Source organism: Aptenodytes forsteri, unplaced genomic scaffold (assembly GCF_000699145.1).
Source record: "Aptenodytes forsteri isolate BGI_AS27 unplaced genomic scaffold, ASM69914v1 Scaffold119, whole genome shotgun sequence".
NCBI lineage: Eukaryota > Metazoa > Chordata > Aves > Sphenisciformes > Spheniscidae > Aptenodytes > Aptenodytes forsteri.
The window spans coordinates 12,742,200-12,759,386 of NW_008796165.1; the positions used below are offsets into that span (position 1 = coordinate 12,742,200).

Consider the following 17,187-nt stretch of genomic DNA (forward strand, 5'->3'; position numbering starts at 1 on the left):
CTGAAGCTGACTAGTGTTAGAGAAAGAAAAAGAGAGAAAAGAAAAGAAAAGAAAAGAAAAGAAAAGAAAAGAAAAGAAAAGCAGTCACAGCATTTACGTGTCACAGACCAGCAACCACTGAAATGAAAGAAGGGGACACGTTCACTGATTTTGAGGTTTTTCATGCAGTGTGGTGAGGTGGTAAGGGAGAAGATGCTAATTTAGAAAATAAAACCCACAAAGTTTTCAAGGAATAAATAAACAATAAAAAACCCAAACCACCAAAATTGGAGTATACACTGAAAGGAAGATATTCTACAGGGAAACATCAGGGAAAACAAAGCCAGAAAAATCTCTACCGAAGACACCACCTGTGTTGACTCTGCACTTGGGCTGGGGTTGGATCCCCATGGGGCTGCTTTTGGACCACCAGTGTTTACCCAGGAATTGGAGCGGTCTAAACCCTGGGCATGTAATAGAAAGCAGTTGGGAAAGGAAAGAAATATTACATGTTGCATGCCATACAGTAGTCAAAGTTTAGTCCTTAAAAGCAATCAAACCAGGTATACTGCAAACACATCACCAGTTAGCACTGTTAAAGCAGCCTGAATTCTCAGGTGTCTGTTGAGACATTTTAGTCCAGAGGATTATTTTATATCTCATCACAAACATACACCACATTAATACTGTCGACAGCTCTGGTCCAACCTGTCCTATCTGTAATACCTGACATTCAAAAACTATCCTCCTCCTGAAAAATTCCACTCTTACTTTATCAGTTTAAACCCATTCACTTCAGTAGATGGAGCCAGCCCAGATTTACAGTGTGACAGAGGAAAATTGATGCACAGATGTGAAAACCACAAAGGATGCTCTCTGAGGTTTCCCGCACTTTTAGGGTAGACTGCTTGTTAGCCCACAGTTTATAAGCTCTGCAACTCTTACGGAAATGCTGAAAAACTTTGAAAAGACTGACTGTCAGCTCTCATAGGGTTTCCTACTCATGGAATAAAAAAACAGCACCACTGGTAGAGTAACCCTGTGAGCAGGATTTCACATGGACATTTGGGTATTTTCTCTGGGCAGTGTGGCAAAGAGAGGAAAGAGCACATACCTTTTCTGGAACCAACCTGCTTTGCCAAGCAAAATACTTGAAAAATCATCCTGCTTTTTAAAAGCTCAATCTAGTTTGTACTCCAAATTCTACTCCTGCAATGGATCATATGGGCAAAATTACTGTGGATCCCTCCTCTCTCTCTGCTCCCTTCTCCTCTCAAGACACTCAGAAAGAAGAAAAGGAAAAATTTAAACTTGTGTTTGTCACTCAGGCTGCTCCCAACTCAGGAATATTCAGTGGGATGCAGTGGACTTTCCTGGGCCCCAGGAACCAGCTCTAGTGGAGGCAGTTTTGCAATGCCACAACCAAATAGCAGTTCCTCATAAATTCCACACATCGGTTTCAACCCTCACCTAAGCGAGAACTTTCATCCTAGTTTCTGTGCCAGCTTAGGGCTTTTTCCCAATACATGAAGCAAAGGTGCAGCCCATTTCATCACAGCGATTATCATCAGCTGCAAAGTCCACCAAGCCTAACAATCTATTTCTCTCAGCAAAGAAAAATCCACCTCAAGGTTGAACCCAGTGTGAGAGCTGTAACCTGGGATTTGAACCATAATCCACTGAGCTATCCTCTATGCAGAGTACAGCAATGCTGTAATTTTGCTTAAGATGTCCAATAAAAAAGTACTGAACACACATAAGGAGAGTGTTTTAATCTCAATTACTTCTTGGAAGAAATAAAGCTCTCTGCCCTGCTCAGACCCATAAACATGCTTTATTTTGCTCACAGTGAATTAAAGTTGAAAGGACTTTGCAGAATGCTGAACTAAGCTCATGTTTTGTAAAATCAGGTCTAATTTTGAAAATGCCTTTATCACACTCACATTTCTGCTCACAAGCTTTCTAATCATGTCACTCTGGTTCTGAGGATAAAGTTAAACATATACTGTGTTTGCAGAAGCAGAAGTCATTTTGCAAAAATCTGAAAAGAGAAAGATTCTTCCCTTTTTGGAAAATAAAAGAGTACAAGAGCTTCTTATTGCTTGGCAGAGTCACTCAAAAGTTCACAAAACTGCTATTAAATTCTGTTCTGTCTCTGGAGTTCAGTCTACAGCTGGATCTGTGCAGGAACATAGCACACATTTGTGAAAATCCACTGTCAGAGCAATGAAACTCCACAATCTTTTCTGTTTTTTCCCCAGCACATCTCCAACATTTCAGGAACACTTAAAGTGTAAAATCTCATCACAGGTCTTTTTAGACACTTGATAAATTTGCTTTAGTAGGGAATAAAATTTACATGGCCTCAATTCACAAATGAAGGCAAAATAAGTGACAGACCTAAAACCTCCTCTCTTATGCAAATACACAGAAATCTTACAAATCCTGTAAAGGAGATGACTATTTGAATTTTCAGAATTGAGTAAGAAGCTGATACAGGGGAGACTTAAAGCATATTTACCAAACCTATCAAATATCTTACATTACAATAAAAAACAATACAAGACTGGACTCCAAAGACTTCCCATCAAACAACAAAACACAATTTGTTTTTTTTAAAGCAGAAAGCCTTCCATAACAGATTCTAATTTGAAGTGCAGGTTCCCTATTTGGGTATATGTGCTTAAGGCATTACATGGAGAAACAGAATAGGAATTTTTGCACCCTTTTACCCATTTCAGCATCTCAAGAAGTGTCTTATTTTTGTCTGTTGTTATTAACAAGCAGAAATAATTATATTCAACCAAAATTCTGTATAGTCAGACTGACCTTAATTTCTGATGCTCAGACTACCCTAAAGGAAACTTTTCCCTTAACAATTATTCACAGAATAGGTTTTTCTTTAAAGCCTGGAGTACAGCTCTAGAAGAAAATCTCTCTTCATTTTGTATTGTGACATTATTCACTAAGCCAGCACGTGTTAAAATTCTGATAGCCTGTGTAAATTCCATATGCACATTAGTGCCTATGGCATTTCACAAAAGGTCAGGGTTGTTTAATTAGCAAGATACTGAAATGGTCTTTAAAATATTTTAAGACTTCTAAGTCCAAATTTGATGTAAGAAATAATGATTTGGCTGCCCACATTTCTTCAGCCTCTTAGTTGGTCAGCAAATCATGTTATTCATTTTAAATTGGTAACCTCTTTCTGAAACTATGTTTTTCTTGCTCTTGTAAAACCCAGGACCAACCAGTGTCAAGCCTGTCTGGTCAGGCTGATGGCTTTATTAAAAAACTTGCTCACTGATCTTCCAAAGGATCGAACATAACAGCTCTCTGAAAGGGCTCAGGAATTCATCTGTGCTGGAAGAGTGAAGGGTCACAGGTGGGAAAGCATCTCATCTTGGTGTAAGTTATCACAGTTTGAAGATTAAAAAAGACAACCCCAAACAAGCTAAGGCACCCCTCTCAGGGAAGGGAATTACCAACACAGCAGATTTGCCCTGGCTCATCCCACCTATTTTAGGCACAAAAATGAAGTGCTCAAATTGGGACTGCAGCAGTCCTATGTACTTGGAAGTCACCAGAGAGAGACGGGCCCTTCTGCAAGAGATGCATATACTGAGCCCTTAAGAGCCAAAGTAAGACCATGCCAGATGCTCTGCACTAATGTGCCCACACTGGAAAGTCACTTTTAGGCGTGGGGGGTCGGTGTGGGTGCAGAGTTAGCACACCATAAATTCACACTGCAGCTCAGCTGGCCGGACTATGGCTCACTCATTAACCATCCAAAATCCTCTCTGGCCCATGCAGGGACTAGGAATATTCCTGCTGTGTGCAAGATACCTGCTCTGGACATAAGTAGTAGAGAAAGCATCTGAGCAGCCATTAGTGCTGAATGCAGAGGAGAAGAGAGAGTTTTGGTTTGGGAGGTAAGAGTGTGATCACAGGGTGGCAAGGTAGGGGATGCAAGGTTTGGGGAGACATAACAGAGCCAATCAGAGAATACAGCTGCTGGCCATGTGAAAAGTGAAGTAGTAAAACCATTCTTGTCCTACTGGTCTTGGGGAGACAAGTCCAGAAGGACTCTTATCCCTAGCCACCACACTTTTGGAAGTAACACTGCCAGGATGGTCTCCAAAAAGTCAGAGAGATGAGCAACTATTTTCAAGGAGTGGAATTTCAGTAGTGTTATCAGCAACTGCCAGAAAAAGTCTGAGAAGGGGCCATTAGTAAGGACATCTTTTCACAGGAAAAAAATCACAAGAACTTCCCTGTTATTTCTTTAAAGATTAAATAAAAGATGCTGAAGTTCCTGTAAGACCCTCAGCAGTGCATACGTACCTTACTGCCAATGATCGAGCGAACTTCATCGTCCGGCGAGGTGGGGGTCCCAGATATATCTGGGTTGCTGTTGCTGAGGCTCCGTGAGCGGTTCAAGTTAAGGCTTGCCGGTCGGACAGCAGATCGAGCCATGGTGGCATAATGCACTGATCCCCCTAAGCCACCGGGACCTACGGTGGTGTATGAAAGAACATCCTGTCAGGCCATCAATCAGAACCTTGATATCATGCTGCTTTACACCAGCCTGATGCAGCAAATCCTCTGTATAACCAGTAGGTCTGGCCTGTAATGAAATCTTCCCTGTGCCTTCCCCTGCCTGGTTCTCCAAGGCAAGCAGCAGAGAGAAAGGGATGGGATTAAAAAGCTATTTTATCCACTGATCTGTGGGAAGCAGAAAGCTCCCTGTGGATTTAGGCAGCCAATGTGAGGTATGTCTTTAGCTAAAGAGAGACTTTCCAGACCTCAGACTCGAAAACCACTGAAGAACTGGGCACAGTTTTAAGTACAGAGCCTTCCCAACCCTTCTCAGAGGTTTTCCACTCCACACAAAAAGCAAATGCTGCACACAACAGTCCTTCCAAAGCCTAGCTGTCTGTGGCTCTCATTCACACCGATGCCCCCCCCGTGCAGGTACATCCCTTTTTCTCAGCAGGGGTGGAATTAATTTGTTTCCCTCCTGTACCCAGACATGTGTTTTCAAGTATTTCACACTCCTTTTCCAGTGTTTCAACTTTTGCTGGAACTGGATAAAAGTACAAAAGTACTAGTGAAGGATACTGGGAAACATGACAGGCCAAGATATTTGTCTAACTTGCTACAGAAAACAAAACTAAAAAAAACAGTATTTTGCCATAATTTAGCCTCATGGTTTTTCAGCGGTGACACTGTTATTAAGATCATCAAATAGTTAAATCTCTGACATGGCTAACTGTAATTAAACACATCTTGTAAATGGCTACACTGGATCATAGAGAAAGTTAATAATAGGGCTTGGCAGGGAACCAGCCATGCAGTTGGAGCTTAAGAGCACCTGCCAGCAAGCAATTTTTGCTTGCTTTTAACAAACTGTGACTTGAAATAAAATTAAAAAAGAGCTACCTGGTGATGGTGAGTTGGGATAGGTATTTGGTAGGCGAAAAACATAATAAATATAGGAAGCAAGAAGGCTGTTTCTGCCATGCTGGTCCTGGTTTCCATCCAAGTTCTTGTGAAGTCTGTTTATGATTGATGCCATCGCTTCAAAAGATGCTTGGCCCAGGTTAACTGAAAGTAGTAAGTGAGGAGTTTGTTTTAGACTGCAGAAGTGCCCCTGAGCAAATCCTAAATGTGCATTTCATCCACCTTCTAAAGGATAAATGGTGAAGCTTGTTAAGAGTATAGCAAGCATTTCTCATGAAAAACTGAACCTGGTATTTGAACTAGGTCTAATAAACAGCTTGACAGGAAGACAGGTGTTGCAGTGATAAGCTTCCACTTTTATTAATAACACATTTAATGAATTTAGGCCTGATTTCTGGAGTCAGACCAACTTTGGTCATCAACTGCAATGGTAACAAGATCAAGTCCTTGTTTAATTGATGGATAATATCCTTTGGATATTTATCATACTTTTCTCAGTTAATTATTTTCTCCATTTAAGCCTTAGCCAAAATATAAACTGTATCAAAAAGAACAATTCCATTCTGTTTTGGAAAAAAAATCTGTTCTAAAAATGAGCACAGAAATATACACATGGACTGAGGCAGATATTCTAAACAATTTAGGGATGAAGCAGACAGCAGCTGGAGACTGTAAATCTTTGTTTTTTAAAAACTAGACACTAATGTCCTCAATGCTCCATACAGACAAACTAAACTAATACAGAACACTTAAAGAGTGAAAGAGCTTTAAAATATAAAATAAAAATTCAAGCAAAATTCTTCCCCAGAAAGATAACCTTTCTAAAATAAATGACTGCTATTTTTAAAGCAGTCTTAGATACCTATATTCCATCATGTCCAAATTCAAGTTTCCTACAAAAAATCCCAACTGCTATTTTAAATACTAAGGAGCTAATCCTGACTTCCACTTGAGATTTTTTGTACTGCCAGACCTTAGCCCATAACAGGGAGCAAAATGAACGATTATTCATGCTGACAGTATCAGATCCACAATAGCCATAATACATAGCATCTGTATGTTCTTATCTTACCTACTTCAAGATTTTCCAAGGTGACTAGTAAGGTTGAAATTCTTAGTTCTGAATGTCAGTATGGAGACACCTTAACAGGCTCCAGTGCTAAGAAAATGCTGAGCATCCAACTCAAGAAACTCAGGCCCCTTTCTGGTGTCTCAACTTGGACACCAAATTACTAGTCATTCTTGAAAACCTTTGTGTTAAATATTGCTCCTGTGTATATCACCACTGATCTGGATGCCAGCATGTTTTAATTTGAAGATACATGGTATATTAGTGGCACTAAAATGAAGCATAAAAATGGACCTTTTTATTTCTACATAAATATGATAAAATTGGAAGTGTCAAACTTTCAGCTATGTAATTCTCTATAAAACTTAAATAGAATACCTATTTGGCCTGCAATGACAGGAGGTCTTACTACCAGAAGAATCAGTTTGTCAAGCAGGAGATGAAGAAATCGCACTACCGGCTCCAGTTGAGAGGAATTTAAAGCTGAAATGCTGCTCTTCAGTTCATTTTCCAAGTTGTTTTCTATAATTCTCATGTCTCCTATTCGCACAGGGAACATGTGCTCATCCAGAGCATGGACAAGTGCAAAGAACTTGTCAAGGTAAGGGTCCTACACACAAGCAAAAAAAACAATAATCAGCAAGAAGCTCCAAAAGTAACTCCACTTTCTATGGATTTGTACCTCATGGATGGATTTTCTCCCTCATTCTTCTATCTGACCATTTAATCTCACAAAATTAACAGAAACTCAACATCTTTGACAGCTCTGCCCGTATGTCTAATTCAACTGACATCAGCCAATGTTCAGAAGTTGTCAGGGCAAAACTAGAAGACTCGCAGACTGTGTATTCTTAGAAAAACAAACAAAAATGCACTGAAATCATGTTATTATTTACAACACAAATAAAGTACACAAAAAACATCAAATGACATACTGGGAATTAACAGAACTAAAGTTGAAATGATTAGTCAAAATGATTGTCATCTTTCTTTTCAGATAAAAGAAAGCCAGATGAAAAATACATGGAGAAACAAAAGAGGCAGAGGGGAAAAGGAAAAACAAGAAAACATCATATGCCTGGACTATATGTTAGACCTGTTGTATTAAACACAACAGTCTGAGGTCTGAAAACACTGTTGGCCATTCACCTCCTGTGAATAAAGGCCAAACTGCTCACATTTTTAAGCAGAACTTCTCAAATATACTCATAGCAGAATGTAGAATAACAGGTCTGCTGGCTCAGAACTGAAAATGAGGTTGCAATTTCACTACAAGTAATTATTATACTCTTCACAGTATGAACTTTGACAGTGTGTCAACTGTCAAAAGACTATCAAACTCCTTTTATTACAATGACTGCTCTTAACATTCACCTGAGTGTGGAGGGATGAGACAGCAACAACTTCTACGTTGAAAACCCCTTTGTGGTTATCCACCCACTTCATTCCAGGGAGTGGAACCTGCAGGTTAACAGAAAGATGAGTGAGGATGTGTCAAGAAAGCAGAGCTAAGGCGCTTCTAATTACAATTGCCATTTCTTTTCATTTTATTGTCAGATCACACACACGTGCCCACACACAAACACACGAACCTGTCTAAATGGTATTTAAGAAATAAATAACCTATGAGTTAAAAATACACATGCGCACACACACGTATATATGTACACATACATTCTTTCACTTTTTAACAGAAGTATTCTCCTGCTGATTTTCAGCATGAAGAACAACTCACCTCTGGAGAAAGCACTGAATAAGCCTGTGGTGGTTTTTCCAATGAAACAGGTAGGCAGAACTGACCAGTCTTTAACCGTCCATTTTGAAGCATTGGTATCCACTTTGAGGAGAAGGAATTAACAAAAGAAAAAACAAAAACACACACTTCTTAAAGCTTTCTTGAACTTTGCAGGCTTGACTGTCAAATTCTCCAATTCTACAATGGCGTATGAGTTGACAGTGATGTTAATCAAATTGCAAACAAATGCATTATGAATATATCCTGTGCTGAAAAACATAAAGACTGAAAGACACTCACGGTGTATCCGACTGGAGTCTCCAGGGGAGTGTTTTGCTTTTGTTGGCAACTGACATGGTAGAAAGTAAAAAGCAGGTGGTGGTGATCAGTTAAAGTGGCTGGAAGCTTAATCTTGATTTCCTCATGAAAATCAGGCGATCTGTGCAGAGACCAGACCCTCAACTGAGTCATCAATACAAACAGTGTGGTTTACTATCTTATGTTCAAGACCGAACCCTTTGAGTTAAAGTATCTGGAGGGAAGGAAGTATATGGACTATTCCAAGGGATTAAAGCTTCACTTTCTGATCACCAAGGACTGGAAAAATTTCATGTATGCATTTACAGTCCACAAAAAATGAAAGTGGCAGCCCCCTCCTCACACAGGCACTCTGAACTGCGCTGCTCCCCATGAGCAATAAACTCTTGTTTCACGGCGGAGACTGCCACAACCCCCAACCTACAGAACAGGATTCTCTCCCCGGTACATCTCTCCCCAGTACAGCTACAAAGACAATCAACATGTTAAGGCCAGATTCTGCACTCCTTACCCCAGCTGCAATGAAATTATTTTTCAAGACCAAGTACTTCCAATTTGTAACTAAAGTCTAAAAGGCTCCAGGAAAATCACAAAGCGCATGCTAACATGAGTTTATAACGTAAATCTTCATGCCTACTAACTTGAAGCTTGTACTTACAGCATCTGCTGAGCTAGGCTACATGCTCAGGATCACAGCCTCTGACACAATGCTCTTGATTTGTACCAGAGTAAACAAAGACTCTGGCTCCTAGTCATCGCAAAACTCTAACGACAGTATCAACTGACACTGCAGTTGTTGTGAGTGCTATGCAGATAGTCATTGTTAAATAATTAACACTGAGACAGAGTCACTGGTGAGTTACTCCACTTTCACACTGGTAAGACCTCCTTTGGGTGGAATCATACTATGGGGCCATGTCCTTTCACAAGCTGTCATGTGTTTTACCTGTTGTGATATACTACAGCTGTGTATGCTTCTTTGGAAAATTCAGGACAGCTAGATTTGCCAAAGATGACCTGCAAAAAAGAAAAAAAACAAAGAAATCCCGCTATAAAACTGTGCCAAGAATTTGTTCCATAAGCCCACAGAGACATTTACTGCTCCATTCACGAGTCTGTGCAGCTGTGTACAGTTACATCTGCTTGTTACATGCCCCTTCACTTATATGCAATGTTGTACTTAGTCGCTGAAGAGTTCACAGTTTTAACAATCCGAGTTACACATGCACACAGATAAGGCTGAAGAACTGATGAATGTAACCACCCCTACGCAGATCTTCACCAAGTGCTGATCACTTCTGGCCCTGAACACAAGTTTAACTATTTGGCATGGAAGCAAAGATGCTATTCCAAACACACGGGTGTCCACTGCAAACATCTCAGGTTAAAATACTAGCTACTACATTGTTACTTTGCAAACTCTATACAAATGTACTCTTTGTTCTGAAAACTGTAATTTTATATTCCCCTGAACTTGTTATTTTGAAATGTATTTCAGCGAGGTTTTCTTTAAGTCAGGAATTTTACGACTGCAACGTGTGCTCTGCCTTATCGGCATGCAGCATTCACCCAGAGCAAAAAGTACTTCCCTCACCGGCATAGCATTGCTTGGGTCCTCTCCATACATGAACTGGACTTTTACAGTGATATTCCTGGCAGATCCTTGGCGGTTGGCAAAGTTAAGGCTCTGAGGATAGACATAAAGAAGATTCCTGCAAGAGACAAAGGCAACAAGTGAGCATCTCCGTGTGAGAATGAGAAGGTTCACACCTTTATTAATGCTATTATTTAAACCTCTATGGAAACACTCAGAGAGTCAAAGTGAAGGGTTTGACATTTTCCATTAGCCAGATGGTCTTCTCTTCAACATAAGTGCACACCCATACAAGCGATTTGATAATGACTCCTTATTTTAGACATCAAAAGTCACAATTTTTTAAATTGCCATCATACTTTGAAATAGTTCCTGTTTATAAGGGTGCTTGAAAAATACATCTAAAAATTTACCAGTGATTCTATAATCTAAGAAGCTCAAGTGGAAAGAAAACATATGAATAGAGAAGCACTGAGAAGTGTTTTATTTGTTCAACACAGAGGCGCTGGTTCCTGTTAAATACCTTCCTTGTTGTGACTTGTCCTTCCTTTTTTTTCTTTCTTTTTTTTAAATAATTTCTTTAAATCCTTACATCATGATGACTTCAGGCTACACCTCTCCTCTGAAAACGGATTAAACTAAATGGATATCTGCAGCTTCAGCAGATACACAATCTTCGCAATGACTCAGATGGAATGGTGTCTCCAATTCCACACCTAACTACCATGCTTTGGGAAGGATGGGGATCAACTAAAACTCACAGCTGAGAAGCAAAAATAGTTAGGAGCTCTGGAAAACAGCAGGGATGGCCAGACTGAACCAGGAGTGTTTAGTTTAGAGGGAATGGCTGGGGCCACAGGTAATGACAACACTCCCAGGTATCTGAAGAACTGCTGCAAAGACTGAAGTAATAAAGTGATCATCACATCCACAGGGAATATGACAGGACGTAATGGGCTGAAATTGCAGCACAGAAGATTTAGGTTAGATGCGAGGGAAAATGTTCTGACTGTAAGGCTAGTTAAGCAGTAGCACAAATTGCCTGGAGAGGGTATGAAATCTCCATTTTCCAGTAGCTTTTGAGGACAGGTGAGGCAGACACCTGTCCAGATCGGTTTATAGACAACCTCAACCTTCACTGGGGGGGGGGCACATTTTGGAGGCCTCTTCCAGGTCCATTTCTCCAAGTCTATGATTACTTTAAACACAACAGTGACGAGATACAAAATTCTGCAATATTTTCCATCCTCTTAGCCCTGCTGAGTCCCTGCCAACAAAGTGCAAGTTGAATTCACACAACGTCAGCAAAACTGTCCACTACAAGCCCCCGCCTGCCCTATGAGCAAGTAGTTTATACCACAGAAAGTCCCTTGCATGTTCCTATAAAGACAAAAAAGACAAAAGCCCCGGAACCATTGCACTCAACATACTCAATTATTCAAAGGAAATATACCTTCTTTTGCCCCCAAACAAGTAAAAGTGTATTAATTATTATACGTCTTTAAAAAGTCAGCCTGGAAATCCCCTGTCCATCACGTCCAGCCCTGCGCACCAGACCAGCGTCATTCCCCCTTGGACACCCTTGTTCCTACAGCTCCAACAAGAGGGACCGAGAGGGATGCTCACCACAGGCTACTTGGCAGTCTGATGCTTAGGTGAGAGGTTCATGTCGCTGCCTTGCATCTGCTAGGGAAAAAAGACTGGTGTGTTGCATTTTGCCCAAACACTGAAGCAACCAATTCTGTAACAAGCCCTGGCTTGTAAGGCAGGAGGTAAAAGAGGTTCCCTTCCCCTCTGGCCCCCTCTGGGAGCTATTCAGGGAATCTAAACACAATTTGTAAGTAGTTTCCAACTGTTCCTTGTCCCAGAGAGACAAGAGACAACAGATGGGCACAGAAAACTGCAGTGAGGAGCACAGCAGGACAACATTTTAAGCGTAATAAAGCAGCCACTGCAGAGCGCTGGAAATAGATTGAAAACAAAAAGACCCTTTTTTGATTGTCAGGAGGGCAGTGATTTGGTTGCTCAGTGAAGGCACCTGGTGACTTTTTAGATGCCACGGGTAGCCTAAACACCTGCACTGGGCTGGCAGTGGGTCACTCTCCTGGAGGAGCACCTGGAAAGGTGGGCTGCCCTAGGCTGTCTGAAATTGCACTAGATGTCAACATTTCGGCGAATGAATCCCACCCAAGGACTTGGTTCTGACGGCAACTCCATTTGCTCCCCAATACCCATTGGTACTCCCATCTGTACAGACACGGGCTAATGCCAGTCCTAAGGAATTCTCTAAGAGCCTCTGAAGAAAAAGGTACCTCCTCCAAGTCAGCACCTATATAGAGCAGTCCAGCAGTATAGCTCCAGAAGGCTACATGGGGCAGCATTATGAAGCCAGGCTCTTTTCCACCCCTCCAGGCCGAGGAATATGCTTAGCTGGCACGGGGGAATTTCTTCCCTTTCAAGTCCTTCATGGTGAATTAAGTTTTTGAATCCCATCCCCATTGGTCACTTTGCCTAATCAATGCTCTCTTACTATTTCAGAGGGGGCCTGTGCCATTTTTGTGACTCTACTACTTTGTTCTGGCATGAATACATTTGCTCCTTGATGTTCTGTTTAAAAATGAAAATGGATATGAAAATTTACTCTAAAATGTACATTGCTCATAAAACTTTTATTAAGTATTATTAGTGCTTAAGAGAAGGACTTAATGTATTTGTGAAGCCAGGCTACAGGATCCCTATATCAAAGGCACTCTTATGCTTAGGACTGATTTATGCTGAATAGCAGAGATGAGCCTAAACCAAGCTTGCAGTTCTACCACCTCTTCTGCTAGGGCTTGGCCTGCTGGGAGCAAAGGAGACATTTCACCAATTTGATGCCACCCTAGAAAGAGGGTGCTAGAGACCTACAAGCAGACATTACACCTGACATTACATGTCAGGCAGGGCTTTAGCTGCATTCATAACAACAAGCACTGGAGGAAATGTACAGGTTGCTCCCCTCTTCGTTGCCTTTCAAGCCCTTGTCATGTGAAAGGCTCAGAGGGCAATTATCCTGCATTTCATTAGGAAGAAGCTCATGTTGCTCAGGGGAGTTCAGATGCACAGATCCCACTGTAAGACGGGAGAGTTGGATGCTTGCTCCTGTTCAGGCAGCTTCTCTCCAGAGGGTTTCCTGTTACAGGCATCATCCTTTTGTTGAGAATTTACATATAGAGACAGGAAAAAAACTCCCCCGCTCACAACATCACAATGTGACCGCAAATGAAAAATCCTATTTTACCTCACCCTACACAGGTAAAAGCCACAGATCTTCCTGTCTGCCATAAACACAGTTACAGGAGCTATGGAAAGAGACTCACGGCTGAAAAACTGACAGGAACATTATAAATCTCTTGAGGGAACCAATGCCCCTGTCTAACAGCCATCCTGGCAGGCTAACTTCTCAGTTTCTCCTCTGTTACCCTCTTTCCTTTCATTCATTACATCTCAAGTTCTCGTCTTATTATTTGCGTGCACAAATACCTGGGCTCACCAGACTTCGTAGGACACCAGGGGTGTAGCCACTATCCTCTGAAAAAAGTGAAGTAAGACTTCTGTGCAAAGTGATGGTAGAAGCTGCCTCACTGCACGGGTGAGATGATAGGCATCGAAGTTGCTGGGCTTTTAAAGGCAAAGTAAGTGGCATGGCACTTAATGTAGTCTTCAGAAATCAAGAGACGACAGCCCCAGCCCTGTATTATACACAAGTGGTGGGAAGCAAGAGGAGAGAGCAACTTTCTGGTGGGCCAGACATTGTAGGGAGGTCTCATATCATAGTGTTCAATTCTCTATAGAAGGGATAAAGGGAGGAGAAGGGATTGACCATGAAAATAACACTGCAACACCGACAACCATGCTAAGCATACACTGATTAAACAAAAGGACCGCTAGTCCTTAAGCTTCCAGGTAACAGCTACTTCTTGATGATACTATTCGCAGATTTCTATCAATAAAAGTTTCAGCCAGAAGCTTTAAACTCAAGGACTTGTGTCTGGAGCTTTTATATAAATGCTATGCAAAATGTATGCAAAGCTTATACTATTATCTCAAACAGATCTCAGAAGTACTTTTACCTCCATAAAATGAACTGCTGAAGTGCAAAGGCTTCCCAAGCCATGGAAATAATGGCACCAGGCACTCCTCTAAATATTTATATAATGTGATTGCAGCCATTTTGCAAAATCCTTCATAAAGGTATTAAAACATTAAGAGCTGATCCTAACTCTTAGAGGGAATGTCTAACTATTATGAAAATTTCCCTTTTCAGTAAAACCCAGAGACCTTTTTCTTTGCTTTATTCCTACTATAAAAATCATTTAAAGCCCATTTAATAAGGGTCACCCAGGTGCATGAAAGATCTTCAGGATCATGTTTGTTATATACATCTTTTCTTGACTGGGCTAACAGCTCTCAGAGGGAGGATTCCCCTTAGAGTTTCTACAGCCCCTGAATCTTACGGTTTATTCATACCAGAAGGTTTTCTACCCTCTGCTTTCCAGTGTCCTGCTTTTCTTATGGACTCTGTGACTGTTGTGATATCTAAGGGTGGTATTTTGTAGTGAGCTTATCACTGCTTGACTTTATTGGCACCGGCGTTAATATGGAAATGTGCTTGGCAGCCACTCGTGCTTTTTTAATATTTGACCTCAGAGCATTTTGACTGTCTTTTCCATTTGAAAAACAAACCTTTCTAAAGGGTAGTGTCACGTCTGAGCAGCGCCCTGGCACAAGCAAGCTCCTGTATCTTGCTGAATTACCATGCGTCAGCTGAGGCGCGACAACTGCGGCACAGGAACAGGCAGCGCATGGCGACATGCAGGAACTTCTCAAGCTGCAGAAATCTGGTAAAATGTCTGATCTCCAGGTTATTGCTACTTCTTGAGAAACTCCCTATGTTCTTCTGAAGACTAAGCCAAGAATAAACATTTTTGGGGGTGATAGGGTTAGGAAGAATTCAAAACTATTTAAAACAAAACTGAGAAAGACTTCTTGTAAGAAATAGCTAAAACAACAGAAAATTATTCCTTTGAAACCCCGTAAAACCAAAGCCACTCAAGTACTTTGAAGTGGATTGCCGAAAGTCTATACCTTTTTTTTTTTTCTTTTCAATTTCGCAACCAGTTCTTCAAGTTTTGCAGCCCAAAATCTCTGTGTCAGATGCCAGAGGCTGGACTTTTTTCCCTATTACAGAGCAGTGTCAGGCCCAGATAAAAACCATACCTAAACTTCATCTACACAAGTGATGATCCAATGAGTTTCCCTAAAGAAAATACAAATCCTTCAAAAGCACACGCTTATTTTGCTTTTTTAAACATTGGAAGTGTTTAATAGGGTTATCAGGTACGATGTATCTTGGTCTACCATTCAAAGCAAAAACTATCAAATCTTTCAGAGTTAAAGTGTTAAGAACCCTAACAACTTCCTACAAAGGTACAACATAAGTGCCCTAAGTGCCATCCAGATCCTGCATGTGCTTTTTTTTCCCCACTCATTTAAACAGCTCTTCATACATTTCCATTGATATTACCAAATGAGAAAACGCTGCAGGAATGATGACTCAATCCAAACCCTCCAGGCTGACAACTGTCCCATGAATAACCCTAATTGCTCTAACACTTTTTCTCACAGATTTTTAGTAGGGTTGAGTAAATACTGATTTGATGAGTTTCTTTAGAAACTAATCTTAAAAAACTGCAGATTTTAATAAGGCATGATAGCCTTCCACCGAACAGCTTCTCATATACTAGAACCTCATGGACATCCCTTGTGAAAGCAATCAACTTTGTCAAAGCTAGATCTCTGGAATAAAGCCCTATGCCATGCAGATCAGAGAATTAATCATGATAAACACTCATTATCACAATAAAATTAAGAATGAATGTAATGATTACCATTTGAGCCCTACTTACTAGACTTTTACATGTGGAGTTAAAATAAAGCGCCAATAAAAAGGCAGAAGCAGAAAGATTAAATTATGTTTCATTTTAGCAAAAGTCCCTGTTCAGTTCTGTGTCTCTGTGTAGACTGAGCTTCCCAGCTGCATCACTAGAATATTTTTACTTTGCTCTGCCTGGTGATACACCTACCCAGCCCAAGTGCAATAAAGCCGAGAAGCACCTGATTTAGGAATACAGCAGACTCCCCACTGGCCAAAGCCAACGTAATACTTATCCATTGAATAAGCAGCACCAACCTAATAATAAACCTGACTCTAAACTCCCAACACACAATAACACATCTTTCAACCTGTGAGATGCTCCAGTGGAATCACTGTTGGTCTTGGGTTGTAGAGTGCTGTATCTCTAAGCATCAGAGAAGAAACAAATGCACAGTCCTAACTCCCTCTCATTTCTCTGCACAAAACAACTTTGCTCCCACTGCTTACGCGGAGATCTGACAGTGGCATGAGCTCTATGACACAGCAAGAAGTCTTAGCACTTTGCTCACTCTTGGCTGCTTGTTTACATCCTGAATGTGTTCAACCAGTCAGTCTCCAACGAGTGACCTGTGTTACTTTAGAAAAGAATGGGCCATCATGTTTTCATCAATGCACCAAATATTCAGTGCAAAATAAATGATTGGCAAGTGAATGGATGTACAGGAGCAATAACAAACAGCCCATAACCAAATTCCTCACTTGCCTATAGCCTTCCAGGCTCAAATGAGTAATTAAGCAAATAAAATAACTCTTCTCCACCACGTTACATGTACCAACAGTGAGCAGATACAGCCCAGTCTCAGCTGCCCTGGCTCAGTTAACTGTGGCTTTAAAAGAGTCGTCAACAGACAACCAGACAGGCATTTAGTTGGTAAGAGCCATTCTTTCTGCATCTTACACAAGTGCATTTCTGACCTGATTTAATGCAAGCTGCACAGAACTGAACAGAACTAGGCGAGCATTGTGGTATCTGCATGAGCCTGCATGTATCTCGGGCCTCTTCATAGCTCTTCTGTCTGTCCTGAAAGGCAAAAGGACTGTCCAGTTAAAGT

At 41.0% G+C, this 17,187-nt stretch overlaps 1 protein-coding gene across 1 annotated transcript in view; it reads right to left on the reverse strand.

Annotated features, from left to right (window-relative positions):
* The window catches only part of DOCK7 (dedicator of cytokinesis 7), a 102,216-nt gene that overhangs the window by 36,118 nt on the left and 48,911 nt on the right, over positions 1-17,187 (reverse strand). Inside the window, exons 15-23 of the mRNA XM_009287425.2 lie at positions 10,159-10,276; positions 9,511-9,581; positions 8,547-8,685; positions 8,247-8,348; positions 7,886-7,972; positions 6,890-7,121; positions 5,422-5,586; positions 4,324-4,493; positions 351-443 (exon numbers count right to left, since the gene is read on the reverse strand). Coding sequence (XP_009285700.2) covers positions 351-443; positions 4,324-4,493; positions 5,422-5,586; positions 6,890-7,121; positions 7,886-7,972; positions 8,247-8,348; positions 8,547-8,685; positions 9,511-9,581; positions 10,159-10,276 — 1,177 coding nt within the window. The remainder of the gene's footprint in view (positions 1-350; positions 444-4,323; positions 4,494-5,421; positions 5,587-6,889; positions 7,122-7,885; positions 7,973-8,246; positions 8,349-8,546; positions 8,686-9,510; positions 9,582-10,158; positions 10,277-17,187) is intronic.